Raw genomic sequence first — 22,496 nt, 5'->3', positions numbered from 1 at the left:
ATTTGTTCTTCTTGGTTCCTTTAATCTAAATAAGACAGTATTTCTGAACTTTTTTTCACTGCCCCCCAGAAGAGCTTTTTTGGACTTTTTTCTCAAATATGCTATATATCTGTTACTACATGGTGGCTGTTTGAAGGGCCACAAACCATTGCTCATCTAAGTTTTTTTGTCCTGTAAGAACCAGTTTTCATCCCCTTGATAGTGATATTGTCTCTTTTGAGAAGCATGATATGAAGCACAAGGCAATGATCATTAATAGCTGCTAACTTCACAAACAAAGCGATTCAGAGACAAATGAAATAATCTGACATTACATGTCTACTAGCAAAAAAGTACATCATCAACTATGAAAAATTCTTGCCTAAAAATTGAGTCTGAGTATGATCAGTTTTTAAACTAGCTATGATAGAAAACACAAAGGAGGCAAGAACAAGTGAAGTTCTAGGAATGAATGACTAAATTCTAGACTGTTGGAAGTACTATAGAACAGATGATCTAGGTTCTTTTATAAATTAGCTGCAAGAGATAGATACATGAATCAGAGATTTAATATTCACAACCAATTGCAGCATGGTCTTGTTTAGATCCTGATTTGAACAAAGAGAATACAAGTGAAAAAAAGGGAGGGAGGGAGGGAGGGCAGAAGGAAGGAAGGAAGGAAGGAAGGAAGGAAGGAAGGAAGGAAGGAAGGAAGTAAAGAGAAAGAATAAATTGGGGAGAGTCTGAATAATCATTTGATATAAGGAATTACATTAACATTTTAATGTCTGATACTTACAAATATTTTTAAAGACGTCTTTTAAAGTTACATGCTGAAATATTTTTAGATGAAATAATATGTGATTGCTTCATTTACAATACTCAAGATATGGAAACAACCTAAGTGCCTACCAATGGATGAATGGATAAAGAAGGTGAAACATATATGAACAATGGAACATTATTCCATTAATCAGCCATAAGAAAATAATGGAACATTATTCAGCCATAAGAAAAGAGGAACTGTTATTTGCTACAACACAGATGGATCTTGAGGGCATTATGCTGAGGTAAGTCAGAGAAAGACAAAGACAGTATGAAACTTATATGTAGAATCTAAAAAAGCCAAATTCATAAAAACAGAGTAGAATGGTGGTTTACCAGGAGCTGGGGTGGTAGTGGTGGGGAATTAGGAAGATGTTGCTTAAGGGTATAAACTTGCAGCTAGTGGCTAAATAAGTTCTGGAGATCTAATGTACAACATAGTGATTACAGTCAACAACACTGTATTACAACTTCAAAGTTGCTAAGAGACTAGATATTAATTGTTCTTGCCACACAAAAGATATATTATGTGACATGAAAGAGATGTTAGCTGACAATACAGTGATAATCATATTGCAGTACATAAATGTATCAAATACCTTTTACACCTTAAACTTACACAATGTTATATGTCAATTATGTCTCAATAAAAAATTATATGTGGTTGCTTCAAAATAACCCAGGGGCTTGAAGAGAGTGGATGGCCATATAGTTGAAACAAGAATGACCAAAGTTAACCACTGTGGTACCTAGTGATGGGTACACTGGGATTCATTATACATTTCTCTATGTTTGAAAATTTTGTATATATTTAAAATTTTCCTTCAAACAAAAGTAACAGATCTATTGTGCTGTTGTCAAATGATTTCTGTTTCGGTGAGAGGCTGGGCTACCTGTTACCTAAGGTCATTATTAATTTAATAATTCTATCGTCTATGAAGATAAAGTAAGTAGAAAAATGTTAGACATTTGATTGTGGAGGGTAGCATGTGGGTTTACATAACCCCTCTTACAGCTTTACTCTTCCATGTGTTAAAAACAAGACAATGGAGCCAAACTGGGAGTTGCATATGCTTGGCCCCATGTCACCAAACCCAGACTGAACTTAATTACAGTTCCACTCCCAGAACTGGAATCTTAAACCAGTCAATCAGGAATCACCTTATCAGCACTAGTCAGGTATCTGCACCTGATCAGCCCCTGACATCCCCTAAAGGAAAGTAACCTTGCAATCACCAATCTGCTTTTTTTTTGCCTAGTAAGCATCCTGTGTTCCTGCTCCCTTCTGCCTATACAAGTCTTTCATTTTGAACAACTCTTTAGAGCTCCTTTCTATCTGCTAGATCAGATGCTGCCTGATTCACGATGCATTGAATAAAGCCAGGAAGATCTTTAAAATGTATTCAGTTGAATTTTTTAAACACATGTGATCCTAAAAAGAAGTGAGAATTGTTTAAGAATTGACTAAACATAGAAGGCACCATGTAATATTTCAAATTTGTACCAACCTTTAAATGTCATCATATTTTCAGTGAATGAGCTGACCAGGACACGTGCACCAAAAGATTCCTTGAACCAACCTGGGTAATCTTCACCAAGTATTTTGATGTTCCTACTCAGTATCCCAACATCAGCTGCTAATGTGTAGCTCTGACCTGTTCCAGGAACATGGTATCTTTCAGCTGCAACAGAAAGGACAGCTAGATTATTACCAATGCTGAGAAATACCTGTGTTTCTTAGTTCCTTTGCAATTCACAGGCCACATAAATTTCTATTATGCCAAAAGAGAACACAAATGTGTGAATTAATTAGATTTGCATGCTTAAACTACATAGAAGGCAGACTGAAATTATGATAGTTTTTACTTTTTTCTTTCCAAGTTTTTATTTAAATTCCAGTTAGTTAACATACAGAGTAATATGGTTTCAGGTGTAGAATTTGGTTATTCAACACTTCCATACAACACTTACATACAATGTGTTGTACTCATCACAACAAGGGCCCTCCTTAATCTCTCTCACCTACTTAACCAATCCCCCCACCCACCTGCCCTCTGGTAACCATCAGTTTGTCTTCTATATTTAAGAGTATGTTTCTTGCTTTTCCTGTCCTTCTTTCCCCCTCTATGTTCATTTGTTTTGTTTCTTACATTCCACATATGAGTAACATCATATGGTATATGTTTTTCTCACACTGACTTATTTCACTAAGCATAATACCCCCTAGCTCCATCCACGTTGTTGCACATGACAAGATTTCATTCTCCTTTATGGTTGCATAATACTCCACTATGTATGTATGTATGTATATACATATATATACCACATCTTCTTTTTCCATTCATCAGTCAATGGACATCCAAGGTCTTTTCATAATTTGACTATTATATAAACATCAGGGTATAAATATCTCTTTGAATTAGTATTTTTGTATCCTTTGGGTAAATACCAGGTAGTGCAATTGCTAGATCATAGGATAATTCTATTTTTAACTTTCTGATGAACCTCCCTACTGTTCTCTAGAGTGGTTGTACCAATTTGCATTCCCACCAACAGTGCAAGAGGATTCCCCTTTTCCCACATTTTCTTCAACACCTATTATTTCCAGTGTTGTTAATTTCAGCCATTCTGACTGACGTGAGGTGATATCTCATTGTAGTTTTGATTTGATGATGAGTGATGTTAAGCATCTTTTCATGTGTCTGTTGGCCATCTGGATGTCTTCTTTGGAAAAATGTCTTTTCATGTCTTCTGCTTATTCTTCAACTATATTATTTGTTTTTTGGGTGTTGAGTTGTATAAATTCTGTATATATTTTGGATACTAACACTTTATCAGATATGTCATTTGCAAATATATTTTCCCATTGTGCATGATGCCTTTTAGTTTTGTTGCTTGTTTCCTTAACTGTGCAGAAGCTTTTTATTTTTATGAAGTCCCAATAGTTTATTTTTACTTTTGTTTTCCTTGCCTCAGGAGATGTATCTAGTAAGAAGTTGCTATAGCCTATGTCAAAGCCCTTACTGCCTGTGTTCTCTTCTGGCATTGATTTTCTTTTCCAAGACTGTTTTGTCTATTCGGGGTCTTTTGTGGTTCCATACAAATTTTAGGATTGTTTGTTCTAGCTCTGTGAAAATGCTGGTTGTCATGCATACGTTCAGATCACAATGCTATGAAACTTGAAATCAATCACAGGAAGAAGTCTGGAAAACCTCCAAAACATGGAGGTTTAAGAACACCCTACTAAAGAACGAATGGACCAATCAGGCAATTAGAGAAGAAATTAAAAACTATATGGAAACAAATAAAAATGAAAATACAACAATCCAAACTCTATGGGATGCGGCAAAGACAGTTCTAAGAGGAAAGTACATTGCACTCCAGGCCTATTTCTAGAAATTAGAAAAAGTGCAAGTGCAAAATCTAACAGCTCACCTAAAGGAACTAGAGGGAGAGTAACAAGAACACACCAAACCCAGTAGGAGAAGAGAAGTAATAAAAATCAGGGCAGAAATAAACAATACAGAAACCAAAGAAACAACTGAACAGATCAAAAGAAACAAAATTGACAAACCTCTAACCAGGCTTCTCAAAAAGAAAAGAGAGAGCACTCAAATAGACAAAATCATGAAGGAAAATGGACTTATTACAACCAACCCCTCAGAAATACAAGCAATTATCAGGGACTACTATGAAAAATTAATGCCAATAAAATGGACAACTTAGAAGAAATGGACAAATTCCTAAACACACACTCACTACCAAAATTCACACAGGAAGAGATAGAAAATGTGAACAGACCCATAACAAGTGAGGAAATTGAATCAGTTTTCAAAAATCTCCCAACAAATAAGAGCCCTGGCCCAGATGGCTTCCCTGGGGAATTCTACTAGACATTTAAAACAGAATTAATACCCATTCTTTTCAAGTTATTCCAAAAAATAGAAATTGAAGGAAAACATCCAGACTCATTTTATGAAGCCAGCATCACTTTGATTCCCAAGCCTGACAGAGATCCAGCAAAAAAAGAGAACTACAAGCCAATATCCCTGATGAAAACAGATGCAAAAATCCTAAACAAGATACTTGCAAATCAAATCCAACAACACATAAAAAGAATTAACCACCAAGATCAAGTGGGATTCATTCCTGGGTTACAGGGCTGGTTCAATATTTGAAAATCAATCAATGTGATATATCACGTCAACAAAAGAAAAGATAAAAACCATATGATCCTGTCAATAGATGCAGAAAAAGCATTTGACAAAATACAGCATCCCTTCCTCATAAAGACCCTCGAGAAAGTCGGGATAGAAGGAAATTACTTAAACATCATCAAAGCCATCTATGAGAAGCCCTCAGCTAACATCATCCTCAACGGGGAAAAACTGAGAGCTTTCCCCCTGAGATCAGGAACACGAAAAGGATGTCCAGTCTCACCACTGTTGTTTAACATAGTGCTGGAAGTCCTAGCATCAGCCATCAGACAACAAAAGGAAATCAAAGGCATCAGAATTGGCAAAGAAGAAGTCAAACTTTCACTTTTCACAGACGACATGATACTCTACATAGAAAACCTGACAGACTCCACCAGAAGCCTACTAGAACTGATCCATGAATTCAGCCAAGTTGCAGGATACAAAATCAACGTACAGAAATCGGTTACATTTTTATACACCAACAATGAAGCAACAGAGAAATCAAGAAACTGATCCCATTCATAATTGCACAAAAAACCATAAAATACCTCGGAATAAACCTAACCAAAGATATAAGAGATCTGTGTGATGAAAACTATAGAAAACTTATGAAGGAAATTGAAGAAGATACAAAGAAATGGAAAACCATTCCATGCTCATGGATTGGAAGAATAAATATAGTTAAAATGTCATTATTACCCAAAGCAATCTACACATTCAATGCAATCCCAATCAAAATTGCACCAGCATTCTTCTCAAAACTAGAACAAACTATCCTAAAATTGTATGGAACCACAAAAGACCCTGAATAGCCAAAGTAATTATGAACAAGGAAACCAAAATGGGAGGCGTCACCATCCCAGACTTTAGCCTCTACTACAAAGCTGTCATCATCAAGACAGTATGGTATTGGCACAAAAACAGACACATAGACCAATGGAATAGAATAGAGAACTCAGAATTGGACCCAAAAATGTTCAGCCAACTAATCTTTGACAAAGCAGGAAAGAGTATCCAATGGAAAAAAGACAGCCTCTTTAACAGATGGTGCTGGGAGAACTGGACAGCAACATGCAGAAGAATGAAACTAGATCATTTTCTCACACCATACACAAAAATAAACTCAAAATGAATAAAGGACTTGAATGTGAGACAGGAAACCATCAAAACCCTAGAGGAGAAAGCCGGAAACAACATCCTTGACCTCAACCACAGCAATTTCTTACTTGACACATCCCCAAAGGCAAGGGAATCAAAAGCAAAAATGAACTATTGGGACCCCATCAAGATTAAAAGCTTCTGCACGGCAAAGGAAACAATCCATAAAACTAATAGGCAACCGACGGAATGGGAAAAGATAGTTGCAAATGACATATCAGATAAAGGGGTGGTATCCAAAATCTGTAAGGATCTCACCAAACTCCACACCCCAAAAACAAACAATCCAGTGAAGACATGGGCAGAAGACATAACAGACACTTCTCCAAAGAGGACATCCAGATGGCCAACAGACACATGAAACGATGCTCAGCATCCCTCCTCATCAGGGAAATACAAACCAAAACCAAACTGAGATACCACCTCATGCCAGTCAGAGTGGCTAAAGTGAGCAAATAAGGAAGCTCTAGATGCTGGCAAGAATGTGGAGAAATGGGCACCCTCCTACACTGTTGGTGGGAATGTAATCTGGTGCAGCCCCTCGGGAAAACAGTGTGGAGATTGCACAAAAAATTAACAATAGAACTCCCATATGACCCAGCAATAGCACTGCTAGGAATTTACCGAAGGGAAACAAGAGGGCTGATGCATGGGGGCATATGTACCCCAATGTTCATAGCAGCACTCTCAACAATAGCCAAAACCTGGAAAGAGCCTAAGTGTCCATCAACGGATGAATGGATCAAGAAGATGTGGTTTATCTATACTATGGAATACTACATGGCAATGAGAAACAATGAAATCTGGCCATGTGTAGCAACATGGATGGACCTTGAGGGTGTTTTGCTGAGCGAAATAAGTCAGGCAGAGAAGGACAAATACCATATGTTTGCACGTATAGGAGGATTAGGAGGAACTTAATGGAGGACCATGGGTGAGAAGGGGGAAAATAGTGGGGGAGAGGGAGGGAGGCAAACCATGAGACACTCTTGGATGCCGAGAACAAACTAAGGGCAGATGGGGCGGGGAGGGCAACGGTGGTGATAGGCATGGAGGAGGGCACTTGTGGGGATGAGCACTGGGTGTTATAGGGAAACCAACTTGACAATAAACTATTAAAAAAATAATAATAAATGCTGGTTGTATTTTGATAGGGACTGGATTAAAAGTATAGATTGCTTTGGGTAATGTAGACATTTTAACAATATTTTCTCTTCTAATCCATGAGCATGGAATGTTTTTCCATTTCTTTGTGTCTTCTTCAATATCTTTCACCAGTGTTCTATGCGTTTCAGAGTACAGATCTTTTACCTCTTTGGTTATGTTTATTCCTAAGTATCTTTTGATTTTTGGTACATTGTAAATGGAATTGATTCCTTGATTTCTCTTTCTGCTGCTTCATTTTTGGGGTATAGAAATGCAAAAGATTTCTGTATGTTGATTTTTGCATCTATGTTCATTAGGAGTATTAGCCTGTAGTTCTCTTTTTTAGCGGAGTCTTTTTCTGGTTTTGGTATCAGGGTAAAACTGGCCTTGTAGAATGAGTTTCAAAGTTTTCCTTCTATTTCTATTTTTTTGGAATAGTTTGAGACTAATAGTTATTAACTCGTTAAATGTTTGGCAGAGTTAACCTGTGAAGCCATCTGGCTCGGGACTTTCATTTGTTGGGAGATTTTTGATTACTGATTCAATTTCTTTGCTAGTTATCAGTTTGTTCAACTTTTCTATTTATCCTGTTTCAGTTTTGGTAGTATATATGTTTCTAATAATTTATCCATTTCTTCTAGGTTGTACTATTTGTTGGCATATAATTTTTCATAATATTCTATTATAACTGTTTATATTTCTATAGTTTAGTTATTTCTCCTCTCTCATTTGTGATTTTATTTATTTGGGTCCTTTCTCTTTTCCTTTTGATAAGTCTGTTTAGACAGTTATCAATTTGATCAGCTTTTTCAAAGAACCAGCTCCTGGTTTCATAGATATGGTCTATTTTTTAGTTTTTGTATCATTTATATCTATTCTCATCTTTATTATTTTCCTTCTTCTGCTGGCTTTAGGCTTCACTTGTTCTTTTTCTAACTCCTTTAAGTGTGAGGTTAGGTTGTTTGAGATTTTTCTTGCTTCTTAAAGTAGGCCTGTATTGCTATATACTTCCGTCTAATGAGTGCTTTTGTTGCATCCCAAAGATTTTGGACCATTGTGTTTTCATTTTCATTGTTTCCATGTATTTGTTAATATCTTTTTTAATACCATACTGAATTCATTTTTACTAGGGTGTTCTTTAACCCTCATGTATTTTTGGTCTTTCCAAAGTTTTTCTTATGGTTGACTTTAAGTTTCATAGCATTGTAATCTGAAAATATGCATGATATGATTTCAATCTTTTTGTACTTGTTGAGGCCTGACTGGTGACCCAATATATGATCTATTCTGGAGTCCCATGTGCACTTGAAAAGAATGTATATTCTGTTATTTTAGGATGAAATGATTTGAATATATCTGTTAAGTCCATTTGGTCCAGTGTGTCATTCAAAGTGATTGTTTCCTTGTTGATTTTCTGCTTAGGTGATCTGTTCATTGCTGTAAGTTGGGTGTTAAAATCTCCTACTTTTATTGTATTATTATCAATTAGTTCCTTATGTTGGTTATTGTTTTATATATTTGGGTTTTTCATGTTGGGGGCATAAGTATTTATAATTGTTAGATCTTCTGGTTGGATTTTTCCCTTAATTATGATATAGTGCCATTCTTTATCTCTTGTTCCAGTCTTCATTTTAAAATCTAGTTTGTCTGATATAAATATTACTATGGCTTTCTTTTGATGTCCATTTGTGTGATAAATGTTTCTCTGTCCCCTCACTTTCAATCTACAGGTGTCTTTAGGTCTAAAATGAGACTCTTGTAGGCAGCATATAATAGGTCTTGGTTTTTTATTTTTTAAATCCATTCTTACACCCTATGTCTTTCGATTTGACTGTTTAATCCATTTACTTTCATAGTAGTTATTGATAGATATATATTTAGTGTCATTTTATTACTTGTTCTGTTATGTTTCTGGAGATTTTCTCTGTTCCTTTCTTGTCTTTGTCACTTTTGGTCTTTCCTTCCACAAAGAGTCCCTTTTACTATTTCTTCCAGGGCTAGTTTAATGCTCATGAAGTTCTTTAGATTTTGTTTGTCTGAGAAACTCTTTTTGCCTTTTTTCTATTCTGAATGGCAGCCTTGCTGTCATAGAGAATTCTTGGCTGCAGATTTTTCCCATTCAGTATGTTGAATATATTATGCCACTCTCTTCTAGCCTGCCAGGTTTTTGTTGAGAGATCTGCAGCTAGCCTTATGAATCCTCCCTCGTAAGTTACAAACTACTTTGTCTCACTGCTCTTAGAATTTTTTTCTTTATCACTATATTTTGCAAATGTAATTAGAATTTGGATTTGGCCTGCTTTGTTGATTTCAATGGGAATTCTCTGTGCCTCCTGATTCTGGATATCTGTTTCCTTCTCCAGATTAGGGAAATTTTCTTCTATTATTTTCCCAAATAAATTTTCTTTCCCCTTGTCTCTCTCTCCTTTATCTTGAACTCCTATAATACAAATGTTATTACATTTGATGGAGTCACTGAGTTCCCTAAATCTACTCTTGTGATCCATAATTCTTTCTCTTTTGTTCAGCTTTATTGTTTTCCATTATTCTAACTTCTATATCACTTATTCATTCCTCTTCTCCTTCCATTCTGTGTTCATTGCATCATCTGTTTTAAATTCAGTTATTGAATTTTTCATTTCTATTTTTTTAACTATTTTATATCTGTGGTAAGGGCCTTCCTGAAGTCTTCCATTCTTTTCTTAATCCCAGTGAGTATCCTTATGATTGTTGCTTTAAATTCTCCATCAGGCATGTTACTTATATCTGTTTCACTTAGATCTCTGGCTGTGACCTTATCTTGTTCTTTCATGTGGGATGAATTCCTCTATCTTGGCATTTTGTCTAAGTTTCTGTCTTCTTCTTTGTGTTAGAAAAGTCTGTTGTGTCCTGCTCCTTAAAGTAATGGTTTTATGAAGAAGGGGTCATATAGTGTCCCTGGCCTGGAGCTTCAGGGAATGTCTCTAGCATTTGCTGCATGCACTCTGCTATAGTGTTTTGGCTGCTCTATCCTTCAGGCTAGTTGTCTGCATAGGCTCTCCTTGCCTGCAGTGGGAAGTGTTTGGTCGTTGGCCATAGTGCGCCAAATTTTAACTAGGTTTGTCTGGTCTGCTTGTTGAATGAGACCTGATGCTACTTCCACTAGAACTGAAGCCCTGCAGGAGTCTCTGGTCAGACAGGAGTCTCTGTCAGAAAACAGAAAAATTGCAGGAGTTTTTGCTGGCCTTTTAAGGAAGGGGTCCACCATTCTGGGATTGGGGAATACTTGACTGAAAAGGGTCATATTGGCAGAGTACCACAGTGCGGGAGCTGATGTAAGCAGGCTAGGCAGCCAGTGTTGGTGCTATACTATTTACTGACCGTTCTGTGTTTATGCTGAGGGGTGGGGGGTGGGAAATGGTGCTAGGCAGCTCCTTTGTCCCAGAGAGGAGCATCTAAAATGGCAATGTAGTAGATGTAGATGATTATGATGAATTCCTTCTATCCTTGAGAATTATGGTTCAACCATTTTGTTGTAGCTTTTCTAAATGCAGTTACAGCTGAGAAATGTGTTAACAAAACAAATTAGGACAAAGATGCTTTTGAATCAAGGATTTTCAAAATTCAGTGTGGATGAGAATCACCTAGAAGCTTGCTTAAAACAGAAAGTGCTAATTTTACCCCATGAGATGTTACATACTAGTCTTTGCTGAATATCTGCTGAATGAATGAATGCATACAGCAGGGACTACTGGTAGCTGATACAGTAGTGCCCCTTGGGTACTATACCAATCAGAGTGAAATGTTCCTCAAAAATGTTAGATTTTTTAAATAAATAGTTGTAATTACAAAGGAGGTCACTAAAAATGGGAACGTTTCAAGGCATTTTAATTACCTATCTATTTAGTTAAAGAACAACTACTTACCAAGGTGAGTGTAGGAAAGGGTATTATTGAGAATGAGAACTTTCTGGTCATGCAGGACTTTAACGATACTTCTAGTTTCTGTCTGGTGGAAATCATAGCTTGTAGTTGTTATCACAATCTCTTCTCCCTCCTTAGAAAAATTCAAGTGTAAAATTCAAGAACATTTTTTTAAATAGGTTTATATTTCTTAATTATAACTTTAAAAATTCTAAGCTAATTTATACCTGATTAGCAACATGGTATTATCAGAAAGAACAAACTCTACACTGAGGCCTCTAAAAATAAATATGCTTGTGTTTGATATTAAGAATTCTAAATTATGATTTATCTCAACATTTCCTCAAATTTAATTGTCACTAAATAAAATCATAGGAAATACACTTATAAGAAATTAAATAGATCAAAGCAAATATATTCATATTTTTTATTCAAAACTGGTCAGTACAATATTCTTAAGACTTAAATTCCCCCAGTTTTTGTACATAATTAACTATTACTATTTTTTTACATAGTTAACTATTACTATTTTTTTACATAATTAATTAATTACTTACATAATTAACCATTATATATTCCTGAAATATGAGAAAGACACACATAAAAAGACTTTTTTTCATTCAAAAACTTACATATTTTTCTTTCATAACTAAAGATAAATAATGTTCTTTATGTATTCTGAAGGATCTTTAAAATCCCAATTTTTAAATGCCTCCTATTAGGTCACCTTCTGAGTGCAAGTTATGGCAAAATATACGTTTCTTATCTGATTAATCCTATGAGAAAATAAATCTCCATGCGAATAAAAAAGAAACCTTTTTAAGTTGACCCACTGTTTGTATTCAGTGCCAACCACATTATATTTCCTGTACCTGCCAATCCACGGCATCCATTAGAGATAGGACTTTGGAACCTGCCTCCGCAGTTTCTGAGAGCTTAGTTTTATATATTGAACGTGGAATTCCATGAAGATCCAGTTCACCAAACACCCCTGAAGGAGGAAAGCTTCTATTTATTCACCACATCGTACTGAGTTAGGTGCTAATATAAAATGAAACTGTTCATTTTAATAAGTGATTGGACATTTAAGAATGAATGGAATGAACTTGGATTATCTTCTCAGGGTTATACAAGATGGTTTTGGTTCTTTGACTCACTTCTAGGAATCTGGTCCATAGAAATTACAGCCAGTGCACAAGGATACATCAATGGGATGCCTATCATGATAATATTTGAAAATATTGGAAAACTGGAATAAATTTAAATGTATATCAATAAGACAATGATGGAATAAATTATAATATAATAATATAGTAGGGTTATATGGGAAGAATATTATCTGTAAATATTGACCTAGAAAGATATCCATAATATGTTAACTGAGAAAGAAAACTGCATAGGAATATATTTAGTTTGCCAATGTTTTTGTAAAAGACAATACTATAACCACAAATCAATATATGCAATATAAATATACACATATATGAAGAACATGAGAAGACATGTAAAAACTGCTAATACAGGTACCAGTTTCCTCATGATGGGATAGAATTGGAAAGATGTATCTTTTTTCTTAATATTTTTTATTGATATTTACGTTGTTTGAAATGTTACTTTTTTTTTTGTTTTTAAGATGGAATTTGTCTGACTTGGAACACTTACCAGTGGAGAGTTGATTCCTTTGGTCTGAAGCCACTTTTTATGCCCCTATTTACTGACTGTCACTGTTTTAGAAATTACATGGCAAAGTGACTGCTGCACATGCTTGTATGTATCTTTCCAATAGGTATGCAGCAGATGTTAATAAACTTGGTTATTAATTATGGCCAAATAAACCCTCTCAGTTCCTTTACTTTCCAGGATCAGATAGGAATATGTATAACCATATATATCCAATTGAAAAGTATAAAGTTCCGCAACAGTTGTGATTGGATAACTGATGGCAGAGTCGATTGATCCACAGGTTATTAATACTATAAGTATTATAAGAAAAGTTAACTTTTTTTTAAAGCTTATTTATTTATTTTTGAGAGAGAAAGAGAGAGAGAGAGAGAGAGAGGGAGGGAGAGGCAGAGAAAGAATCCCAAGCGGGCTCTACACTGTCAGTGCAGAGCCCAATGTGGGGCTTGATCCCAGGACTGTGAGATCATGACCTGAGCCGAAACCGAGAGTCGAATGCTTAACCAACTGAGCCACCCAGGTGCCTCAAGAAAAGTTAACTTTTAAGGGAAAAGCACCAAATATGAGAAAGTATGATTATTTATAAAAAGAAAAAGTTATGAAGAAAAGCAGATTGGAGAACAAATACACTTATGGAGAGATTAATGTTAGTTTTGCAATGAATTATATTTTGGTTTCAAATATACACATCTATACCTTAAAATGTGTGACATGATTTATTTAAAATTTTTAAATTTATTTTTATAACCCTTTACTATAAATAAAAGTCTATAAGAGCTTCTGATACCATAGTATCATGAACTGATAAGTATTTTAGGGCTGTATGTCTTAAAATGGATTCTCAGGGCACCTGGGTGGCTCAGTCAGCTGAGTGTTCGACTTCGACTTCGGCTCAGGTCATGATCTCACGGTTTGTGGATTAGAACCCCGCGTCAGGCTCTGTGCTGACAGCTCAGAGCCTGGAGCCTGTTTTGGATTCTGTGTCTCGCTCTCTCTGACCCTCCACACTCACACTCTGTCTCTCGCTCTCTCTCAAGAATAAACATTAAAAAAATTTAAAAAGTAACATAGGTTCTCAAAATTGACGTGATATTTTTGGTATCTGGAAATACATACCTAAGACCTTTGATCCTTGATTTGGTCCTTCTGGAAGTGCCCACTCTGGAGTAGAATGATTTCCTCTAAGAACAATCTGTAATTCTCCTTTAAAAGGGTTATCTTCCCAGCCACCAATCAATCTACCTCCCTGCAGTGAAACAGAAAATTGTTAATACTTAAAAGTTGAGCAGAAAAAAGTTTCACCCATAAAAATGGAATTAGAACAATACTGGCAGCCTCCTCTAGTAAAAATGAGTGAAATTTGTTATACAAAGAATAGTACTGTATCTGGAAGAGACCCTGATTTAACCTTGTCACTTTGGGATAGGCTGCTTAAATGATTTTTCAAGGTTGGACTTATCAGCTAATTATTGTCAGTACTGTCCTAAAGCTGAGACCTGCTTAGATCTAAACTAGTGCTACTGGACAGATCATATTTTATTTTAGCACAATATGACATCTATGAAATACATTCCTCGCACTTAATTCCAAGCTATGCCCAGTGGAAGGCCTCATTGTTTTGTTATGTTTTTTCAAATTTACATTTAAATTTTAGTAAGTTAACATATAGTGTAATACTGGTTTCAGTAGTAGAATTTAGCGGTTCATCACTTACATACAATACCCACAACAAGTGCCCTCGTTAATGCCCATCACCCATTTAGTCCATCCCCCACCCACTTCCCTCCATCAACCCCAGGTTTATTCTCTTATGGTTTGCTTCCCTCTCTTTCCCCCCCCTTTCCCCTATGTTCATCTATTTTGTTTCTTAAGGAGCCCTCATATTAATAATAATAATAGCTATTACTAAATGCTTGCTGATTCTATGTCAGGCATGATGTGTAAGGCTTTACATACATTGTATCATTTGCACTTTAAACTCATGGATTACTGTTATTATTCTGTTATTATACTGTTATTATTATTGATAGGGGAGAAAACTGTTGCTAAAAGTGGTCAAATAACTTACACAGGTTCCCAACTGAGGTAAGGACTCAGTCAAAGCTTTAATTTACCTCGAAGCTCATGCATCTAAATACTAAAATACTGCATATCTTTCAAGCAGTAAAGGTCTTGTTTTAGCAAAGAAAAGCTACTACTCACTTTTACTTTCTTAGGACACTTAAGAGCTTTTTGGGTAGGCCATTCTTTTTAATTAACAATAATAAAAACTGATAGGACAATTCAACTAATTATACTGTTACATGTTCAAGACCGTCTGAGCTTTATGAGAGGATGAGGTGATTGTTCCAAACAACTGAAATATTTTAGTAGTCTCCTGTTTTCATAATTCCATCTATGTCCATTCATTTTAAGAAACACTATTTGTTTTCTTAAAAAAAAAAAGAAAAGGTTTAAATCTTTTTTTTTAATGTTTTTTTTTTTTAATTTTTATTTCTAGGAGGGAGAGAGAGAGAGACAGCGTGAGCAGGGGAGGGTCAGAGAGAGAGGGAGTCACAGACTGAAATCTTTTATTTTTTCCACAACTCCTGGGGATTCTCTGGTTGTTGGACCAAGTTGTGGGGTTCTTTACCTAACAACAATACGAATATTCTATGTAGGGTTAAAACCTCACAGTAAAAAGTAGCACAATTACTCCCTAAGAAGTGTGTAGCTACCAGTTTGAAGGACAGCAGAAATATATTGGAGTTTTCTCACAGGTTATAGATAGTTATGTTTTTTATGCACATCAATTAAACATGCTTTCTTATAACTTTTTTAATGTTTATTTATTTGTTTGCCAGAGAAAGAGAGACAGAGTGTGAGCGGGGGAGGGGCTGAGAGTGAGGAAGATGGAATCCGAAGCACGCTCCAGGCTCTGAGTTGTCAGCACAGAGCCCGACGCGGGGCTCAAACTCATGAACTAAAAGATCATGACCTGAGCCGAAGTCAGACACTTAACTGACTGAGCCACCCAGACACCCATACAGTTTTTTCAGTAAATCTCTAACATCTTAGAATTTGGCTCAAAAAGGTATATATTGTAAGAACTTCCCTCTTACCTGAAGTAATATGTAGGTAGCATTCAGAACAACTTTTCTATAAGAAGACTCTGCAGCTCCCACACCACGTTTATCTTCCAGTTCCAGAACTCCCCAAATAATGAGACTTTCTATTGGTGGAATATCTATGTCTGCTACAATCCATGTTCCTATAAAACAATACTTTATTATGAGAAATATAACATAATCCATAGACCATTGCTAATAGATAAAAACATTGAAAACCTTATCAGTGAGCCCTGGTTTCAAAGTTTGCAACCCTTTTGCCACATGATGACTTATTCTTTCTCTCCCAGGAAATCTATTATCCTTAAATCCACATGAAACCCAGAAGGCTAGGTCTGGTACCCAGAACATAATAATAGAACGCATCTCTTCACATTTGCTCTTTCCCCATGGTGTGCTGCTTAAAGGTAGAATGCTAATAACTATTGTCATATCTATTCTAATGGCACATAAACATAGGCATTTCATTTATATATGTTTATGTGCTTACCTTCAGGAATAACCACATTTGCCCCTGGGTGAGGTATGGTATAATTATTTTCTCGAGATGATTGCCAAAAAGAATCATTTGACCATAAGCTGAAAAGAGAAGAGAAATAATTCCATTAAGTATTATCCCTATATACTTAATGACCATCACCTTAGAGTGTACCACTCTACTAGATGTTTTGGGGATGATAGAATGCAAATTAGAGAATTTATATTGTCACTAAGTAGGCAAGCTGATATGCACAATTGGTAGAACACTCAACACATATGACTACACATACAGTTTTTTCTACATGGAAGAAAACTGCCTTTGCATCTACAATCTGAATTGCTTTTTCTCCCACTAAATCCTCACATTGTGATACCCTAATTTTGACTAAGATGTAAATTATTTAATTTCCTTATAAGATTTCACATGTTAGAGGGTCGCCTGGATGGCTCAGTTGGTTGAGCATCTAACTTTGGCTCAGGTCTTAATTCCTGGTTCGTGGGTTCGAGCCTCATGTCTGGCTCTGTGCTGACAGCCCAGAGCCTGGAGCCTGCTTTGGAATCTGTGTCTTCCTCTCTCTCTGCCCCTCACTCGCTCGTGCTCTGTGTCTCTCTAAAATAGATAAACATTAAAAAAAAATTTTTTTTTCAGTTTTCACATGGTAGAAAGTGAAAAGAAATACATTCTGGGGCACCTGAGTAGCTTAATAGGTTAAGCACCCAACTGTTGATTTCAGCTCAGGTTATCTCACAGTTATGAGGCTGAACCCCACATCAGTCTCTGCATTGAGGATGAAGCCTACCTGAGATTCTCTCTCTCTCTCTCTCTCTCTCTCTCTCTCTCTCTCTCTCCTGTCTCTGGCTTGGTCTCTTTCCCTTTCTCTTTCTCTCAAAAAATAACATAAAATATTCTTTTTAAAAAGAAAAGAAATGCATCCTTTGTCCATTTAAGGCCACTTACATATGGTACTACTGCACGGGGAAAGGGGAAAGAAAATGCGGTTGGCTAGAGTCTGTGAAGGAAGCAATGGACTTGGCAATGTGAATTGGCAAGGATGAGTCCATGGGGTTAAGCCCCTGGGCTGGGGGCAGAGCTAGCAGGTATGTAACCAGAGAAAGTGTTATGTTAAACTGAAATAGACAAAAAAGTGCTGTGGGGGAGAAGTAGTCTCCTCTTTTCATCACTATACTTTCTAGAAACCACATCCGTCCAAATTGTTGCAAAGAATATTATTATAAACTTGATGATATTTTGCCACTGGAAAACATTCACAATCAGAGGTTGCTTCCTTAACCTCTAGTAAAAAATTTAAAAATTGTATGATTCTAATTCTGGAATTCTACAAAAGGGTAAATATACAGTTTGGGTAAAAATGTACTTGTATTATGCATTTGAATTACTAAGTTGTATTATTAAGAAATGTGTTAATCAGGGGCACCTGGGTGGCTCAGTCGGTTAAGTGTCCGACTTCGGCTCAGGTCATGATCTCACGGTTCATGGGTTCGAGCCCCGCGTCGGGTTCTGTGCTGGCAGCTCAGAACCTGAAGCCTGTTTCAGATTCTGTCTCCCTCTCTCTCTGCCCCCTCCCCAGCTCATTTTCTGTCTTTTTCTGTCTCAAAAATAAACTATAAAAAATTTAAAAAAAAGAAATGTGTTAATCAAAAATTCGGTTATAAAAATCTGTCTTAATAGTTTTATTTTTTTATTAAATATTTTTTATTTATTTCTAGGAGAGAGAGAGAGACAGCGTGAGCAGGGGAGGGTCAGAGAGAGAGGGAGTCACAGGCTGAAACAGGCTCCAGGCTCTGAGCTGGCAGTCAGCACAGAGCCCGACGCGGGGCTCGAACCCACGAACCGCGAGATCATGACCTAAGTGAAAGTCGGACGCTTAACCGGCTAAGCCACCCAGGCGCCCCTGTCTTAATAGTTTTGAAAGAGAGGTTAGCAGTTGACTTAGACTTCCAAAAATACCTTATTTTTCATGAAGCAATTTTAGGGGAGGGTTATTTAAGGTTGTATCTTTCTAACTAAATAACTGATCAGCATTGTACAGATTCGATAATTGATTATATCTAGCTTTTCTCAAGATTAATAACCTTTCATTAGCCCCACCAGCACTATACCATGCATTTTATACATTCTTCTTCTTACTGCTCATTGTAATAACCAATAAAGCCTAATACTTCTTAAACTAAGCATATACGTGTTGAATAGCTAGAGCTTTACATCCTAATCCTGAAGTACCAACTCTGGATTAAGATTCTGTTTGTTTTCACTGATAGTATTATTTGCACAATACTAATTAACAAATCCAATTATAGTTATTTCTACAGGGCAAAACTCATACTATGCAGGGGAAAACCCCTATGATAAGACATATACACGTAGCATAACAACATATCCCTCTATCACATTCTGGTCTAGAGCAATCTATTAGGTGAGTCATAAAAAATATTAATTAAATTTTCAATAATTTTATCTACCTTACACTACATATGGACTTCTTGGTCAAAAACCTTGGTGGCCCATGTCTCTTACAATGCTCTGTAGAGTCTTTTCATGAGCCTTTTTCCTTTCTCCACTATCCCTCTGTAATGTTGACAGAGTAGCAAAAGTGGTCTTTCCAAAATGCAATTTGGAGTGTGTTACTTCTCAGCTGAAAACCAGTTAAAAGCTTCTTTTGCTTAATACTAACTGCTGCCTGAGATGAATGGGCTGATTTCTACCTGTTTCCAACATCATTTCCAGGCCACTCTCCTCTGCTCACCAGGGTCCAGCCACGCTGATTTTCTCTCTGTTCCCAGTTATGCCACACTCTTTCCCACTTCAGGGTCTCTGCCCAAAATGCTTTCTTGGCCTAGAACACTCCTCTCCCGCCTTTCCCACCCTTTGGCTCTCAACTGGAATGTTCCCTCCTTTTTAACCACCTAGCCCAAAGGAGGTCCCTCTCATGTTGCTCTCTGTCCCAGCCCTTACCCATTGCCCTTACAATCTTTATTACAACGCACATTCATGTGCTTTATTTTCTGTTTACTTTTTTATTTCTTTGCTTGCTTCTGTTGGCATCTGTCTCTTTGGATAGAATGTGACTGCGACGAGAGCAGGGACCACATCTATGTTATTTACAATGGACTCCCCAGTGCTCTGCACAGTGCCTGGGGCATAGCAGGTGCTCAGCACATATTTTTTTTAATGATTGGATTAATACATAAACAAATTCAATTATTCTTTTGTATAATAGCTACTGTAGTATCTCTATATTTTGAAATGGAATTTGACCTAAAAAAATATTGAGTTGTACTTGATGCACAAGAGTAAGCTCTTAAGTGTCAACTAAATGTTAGCTTTTATCATCACTGACATGATTTTTATGATTATTATTTGTTCATAAAGGACACAAATATACATCAAGTCAGGATCATACCTTTAAGGGACTTAAAGACTAGTATAATCATCACATACTAGTACCATGATGTATGGTAATTACTACAATACAAGGTAGAGATAATGTTTCACATGAGAAATAAAGGTAAAGGGCTATATAAGTTTCAAAGACAGAAAAATTATTTTCAACTGGAAGAATTAACATATATGAGGGAATCAAACATTTGAACTAAAATTAAATAAGTTGTATTACAAGATTTGACCATGATAGTTATTCTAGACAATGAGACACCACCTGCTAAGAAAATGTTAGATGAATGAGGAGAATTAGTTTCTGGTGCTATTCTGGAAGTGCCATCAAAAGTTCTGTGACCTTGCATAATTCACTAAAGGTCACTGGCACCAGCTTTCTCACCTATAGAGTAAGGGAGTTGGCCTAACAATCCATATCTAACATTCTGCAAGTTTGAGATTACCAGTAACATTCACACATAATTTTTGTGAGACTTTTCCATTTTCTCATCAGGGTGGTTATAAGGCCCAAGTGAAGTAATGAGTGTGGACGTGCTTGGTGACACACAAGGCATGTGCAGGCCCAGGGCACTATTATCTCAATCAAGAGTGAGGTGTGAAAAGAATTCTGTCAAGTGCTATCAAAGGTATTAACAAACAAAAGGCTTGTATACTTATATGTGGCTGGTCGTTTCCTGAGAATTGGTTTTCTTGATGGGGGATGTACAGGAAAGCAGTCCTGGAGAATGCAGCAGTAAGCTTGGAAATTAATAGTAACATCTTTCACATCAGGATCCAGGGTCCCAGAAATGGGCTGGCTCTGCTGAAGGTCATTTCTTCCTGACACTGAAAGTGAAGGAAAGTATTTTACATGAATATGATGATTGGTGCACCTGGGTGGCTCTAGTAGTTAAGGATTTCAGCTTAGTTTGGTTTCAGCTCAGTTCCTGATCTCAGGTTCATGAGTTTGAGCCCCGCATCAGGCTCTCTACTGTCAGTACAGAGCCTGCCTCATATCCTCTGTCTCCCTCTCTCTCTCCTCCTCCTCCCAGTTGCGCTCTTTCTCAAAAATAAACACTTTTTAAAAGAAATTTTAAAAAACAATAAATTCATATGATGATCAAAGAACTTGAATATAGACAAAGCCATGGCAATTTGAAAATATTCTCTAGATCGTACCTTGGTAGAGCTCAAATGTATGCAATACATATGGAAAAATTCTGACAAAATGCGCACATCTTATTGAGAAGCAATCAGTCAAAATATCTGGACAAGACAAGTGTTTTGGAACTCAAAATATATTCTTAAATATTTATAATTGCCCAAAATAATAAAAGAATAAAAATGGAAACAATATATTTGACAGCTTCCTTTGTACTCATTTCCTCTAATTTTGTGAAATAAATGTCAGATCCATGTGTAACAGTGTTGGCATTATCTCCAAACATAAAACATAAGTTCTGGGGCACCTGGGTGGCTCAGTCAGTTGAACATACAACTCTTAATTTCAGCTCAGGTCATGATCTCAGGGTCATGGAATGGAGCCCTGTGTAAGACTCTGTGCTGAGCATGGAGTCTACTTGAGATTCTCTCTCTCTCTCTCTCTCTCGCCCTCTGCCTCTCTCCCCCTCTCCCCTACTCGCTCATTTTCTAAAATGAGCTCATATCTCTAAAATAAATAAATAAATAGATAAATAAATAAATAAAATCTTTAAAAATTTCTTTAAAAAAATAAAATACAAGTTCTTAATTCAACTCAAGGCCTTTTTCAACATAAATTTAGTCTCTAATCCTTTCACTCAGCAAACATTTCTTGAATCCTGCTATATACAGGGCACTGTATGACATATTTGCCCATTAAGCAATTTTTCTCTTCCTTTCAACAAAGCATTAGAATCACTCTTGCCCAATGAACACATACCCAAGTAATAAAGAGTACTTGTGTTTGCTTCAAGGTGCCAGTCTCCATTCTTGCTAGTATTCCAACTCAATGGATTTGATGAGCCATTCCTCATATCAAGAACATTAAACATATCAGGATTTTGAGTGAAGTTATGAGATATGATTACATAGTCTTCTTCCTATAAAAGTTTTCCCCAAAATATGATATCTTTTATATGTTAATATCCTGCATAATATACATGACTTTGTATATTGTATATATTGTATCTATTGTATGTATATATTGTGTAATATATTATGACATATATGTAGCCCTTATATTAAGACTTAAGTTTTGGTTTTAATTTGTCATCTTGCATTCATATTTTGTTTAGTAACATTATACATGTTTATGGAAATAATGCTAACTATATTCTAAGGCAACAAAAGCCTTTCTCTCTCTCTCTCTGTCTCCCTTTCTGTATATATATATATACACATACACACATATTTAGAGAATATTTTATGTCTATAATGTCTGAAACATTTAAAACAATGATAGGTATTGGTTTTGGTTATACATATGTAGTATAAGTTGCAGAATATGAATCCCAATTCAGGATACTGGTCACCACTAGAGGTGGAAATGGGGGAATGAGATTAGACTAAGCCATACAGGGAACTTCTACTTTATCTAAAAATGTTTATTTCTTTAAAAAAATTCAAAAGAAAATATTCACAGAAT

The 22,496-nt window shown here is 36.2% G+C and overlaps 1 protein-coding gene across 1 annotated transcript in view; it reads right to left on the bottom strand.

The window, feature by feature from the left end:
• PKHD1L1 (PKHD1 like 1) overlaps positions 1–22,496 on the bottom strand; it is a 147,041-nt gene that overhangs the window by 38,577 nt on the left and 85,968 nt on the right. The window contains exons 51-58 of the mRNA XM_039254390.1: positions 21,792–21,951; positions 20,545–20,716; positions 16,487–16,575; positions 15,991–16,139; positions 14,006–14,135; positions 12,082–12,200; positions 11,213–11,342; positions 2,313–2,486 (exon numbers count right to left, since the gene is read on the bottom strand). Of these exons, the coding sequence (XP_039110321.1) occupies positions 2,313–2,486; positions 11,213–11,342; positions 12,082–12,200; positions 14,006–14,135; positions 15,991–16,139; positions 16,487–16,575; positions 20,545–20,716; positions 21,792–21,951 (1,123 nt within the window). The remainder of the gene's footprint in view (positions 1–2,312; positions 2,487–11,212; positions 11,343–12,081; positions 12,201–14,005; positions 14,136–15,990; positions 16,140–16,486; positions 16,576–20,544; positions 20,717–21,791; positions 21,952–22,496) is intronic.

The sequence above is a fragment of the Hyaena hyaena genome, unplaced genomic scaffold, assembly GCF_003009895.1.
Source record: "Hyaena hyaena isolate Hyena2069 unplaced genomic scaffold, ASM300989v1 scaffold_482, whole genome shotgun sequence".
Classification (NCBI taxonomy): Eukaryota; Metazoa; Chordata; class Mammalia; order Carnivora; family Hyaenidae; genus Hyaena; species Hyaena hyaena.
The sequence above is the reverse complement of the archived record's forward strand: the minus strand, read 5'-3'. Positions and strand labels throughout refer to the sequence as shown.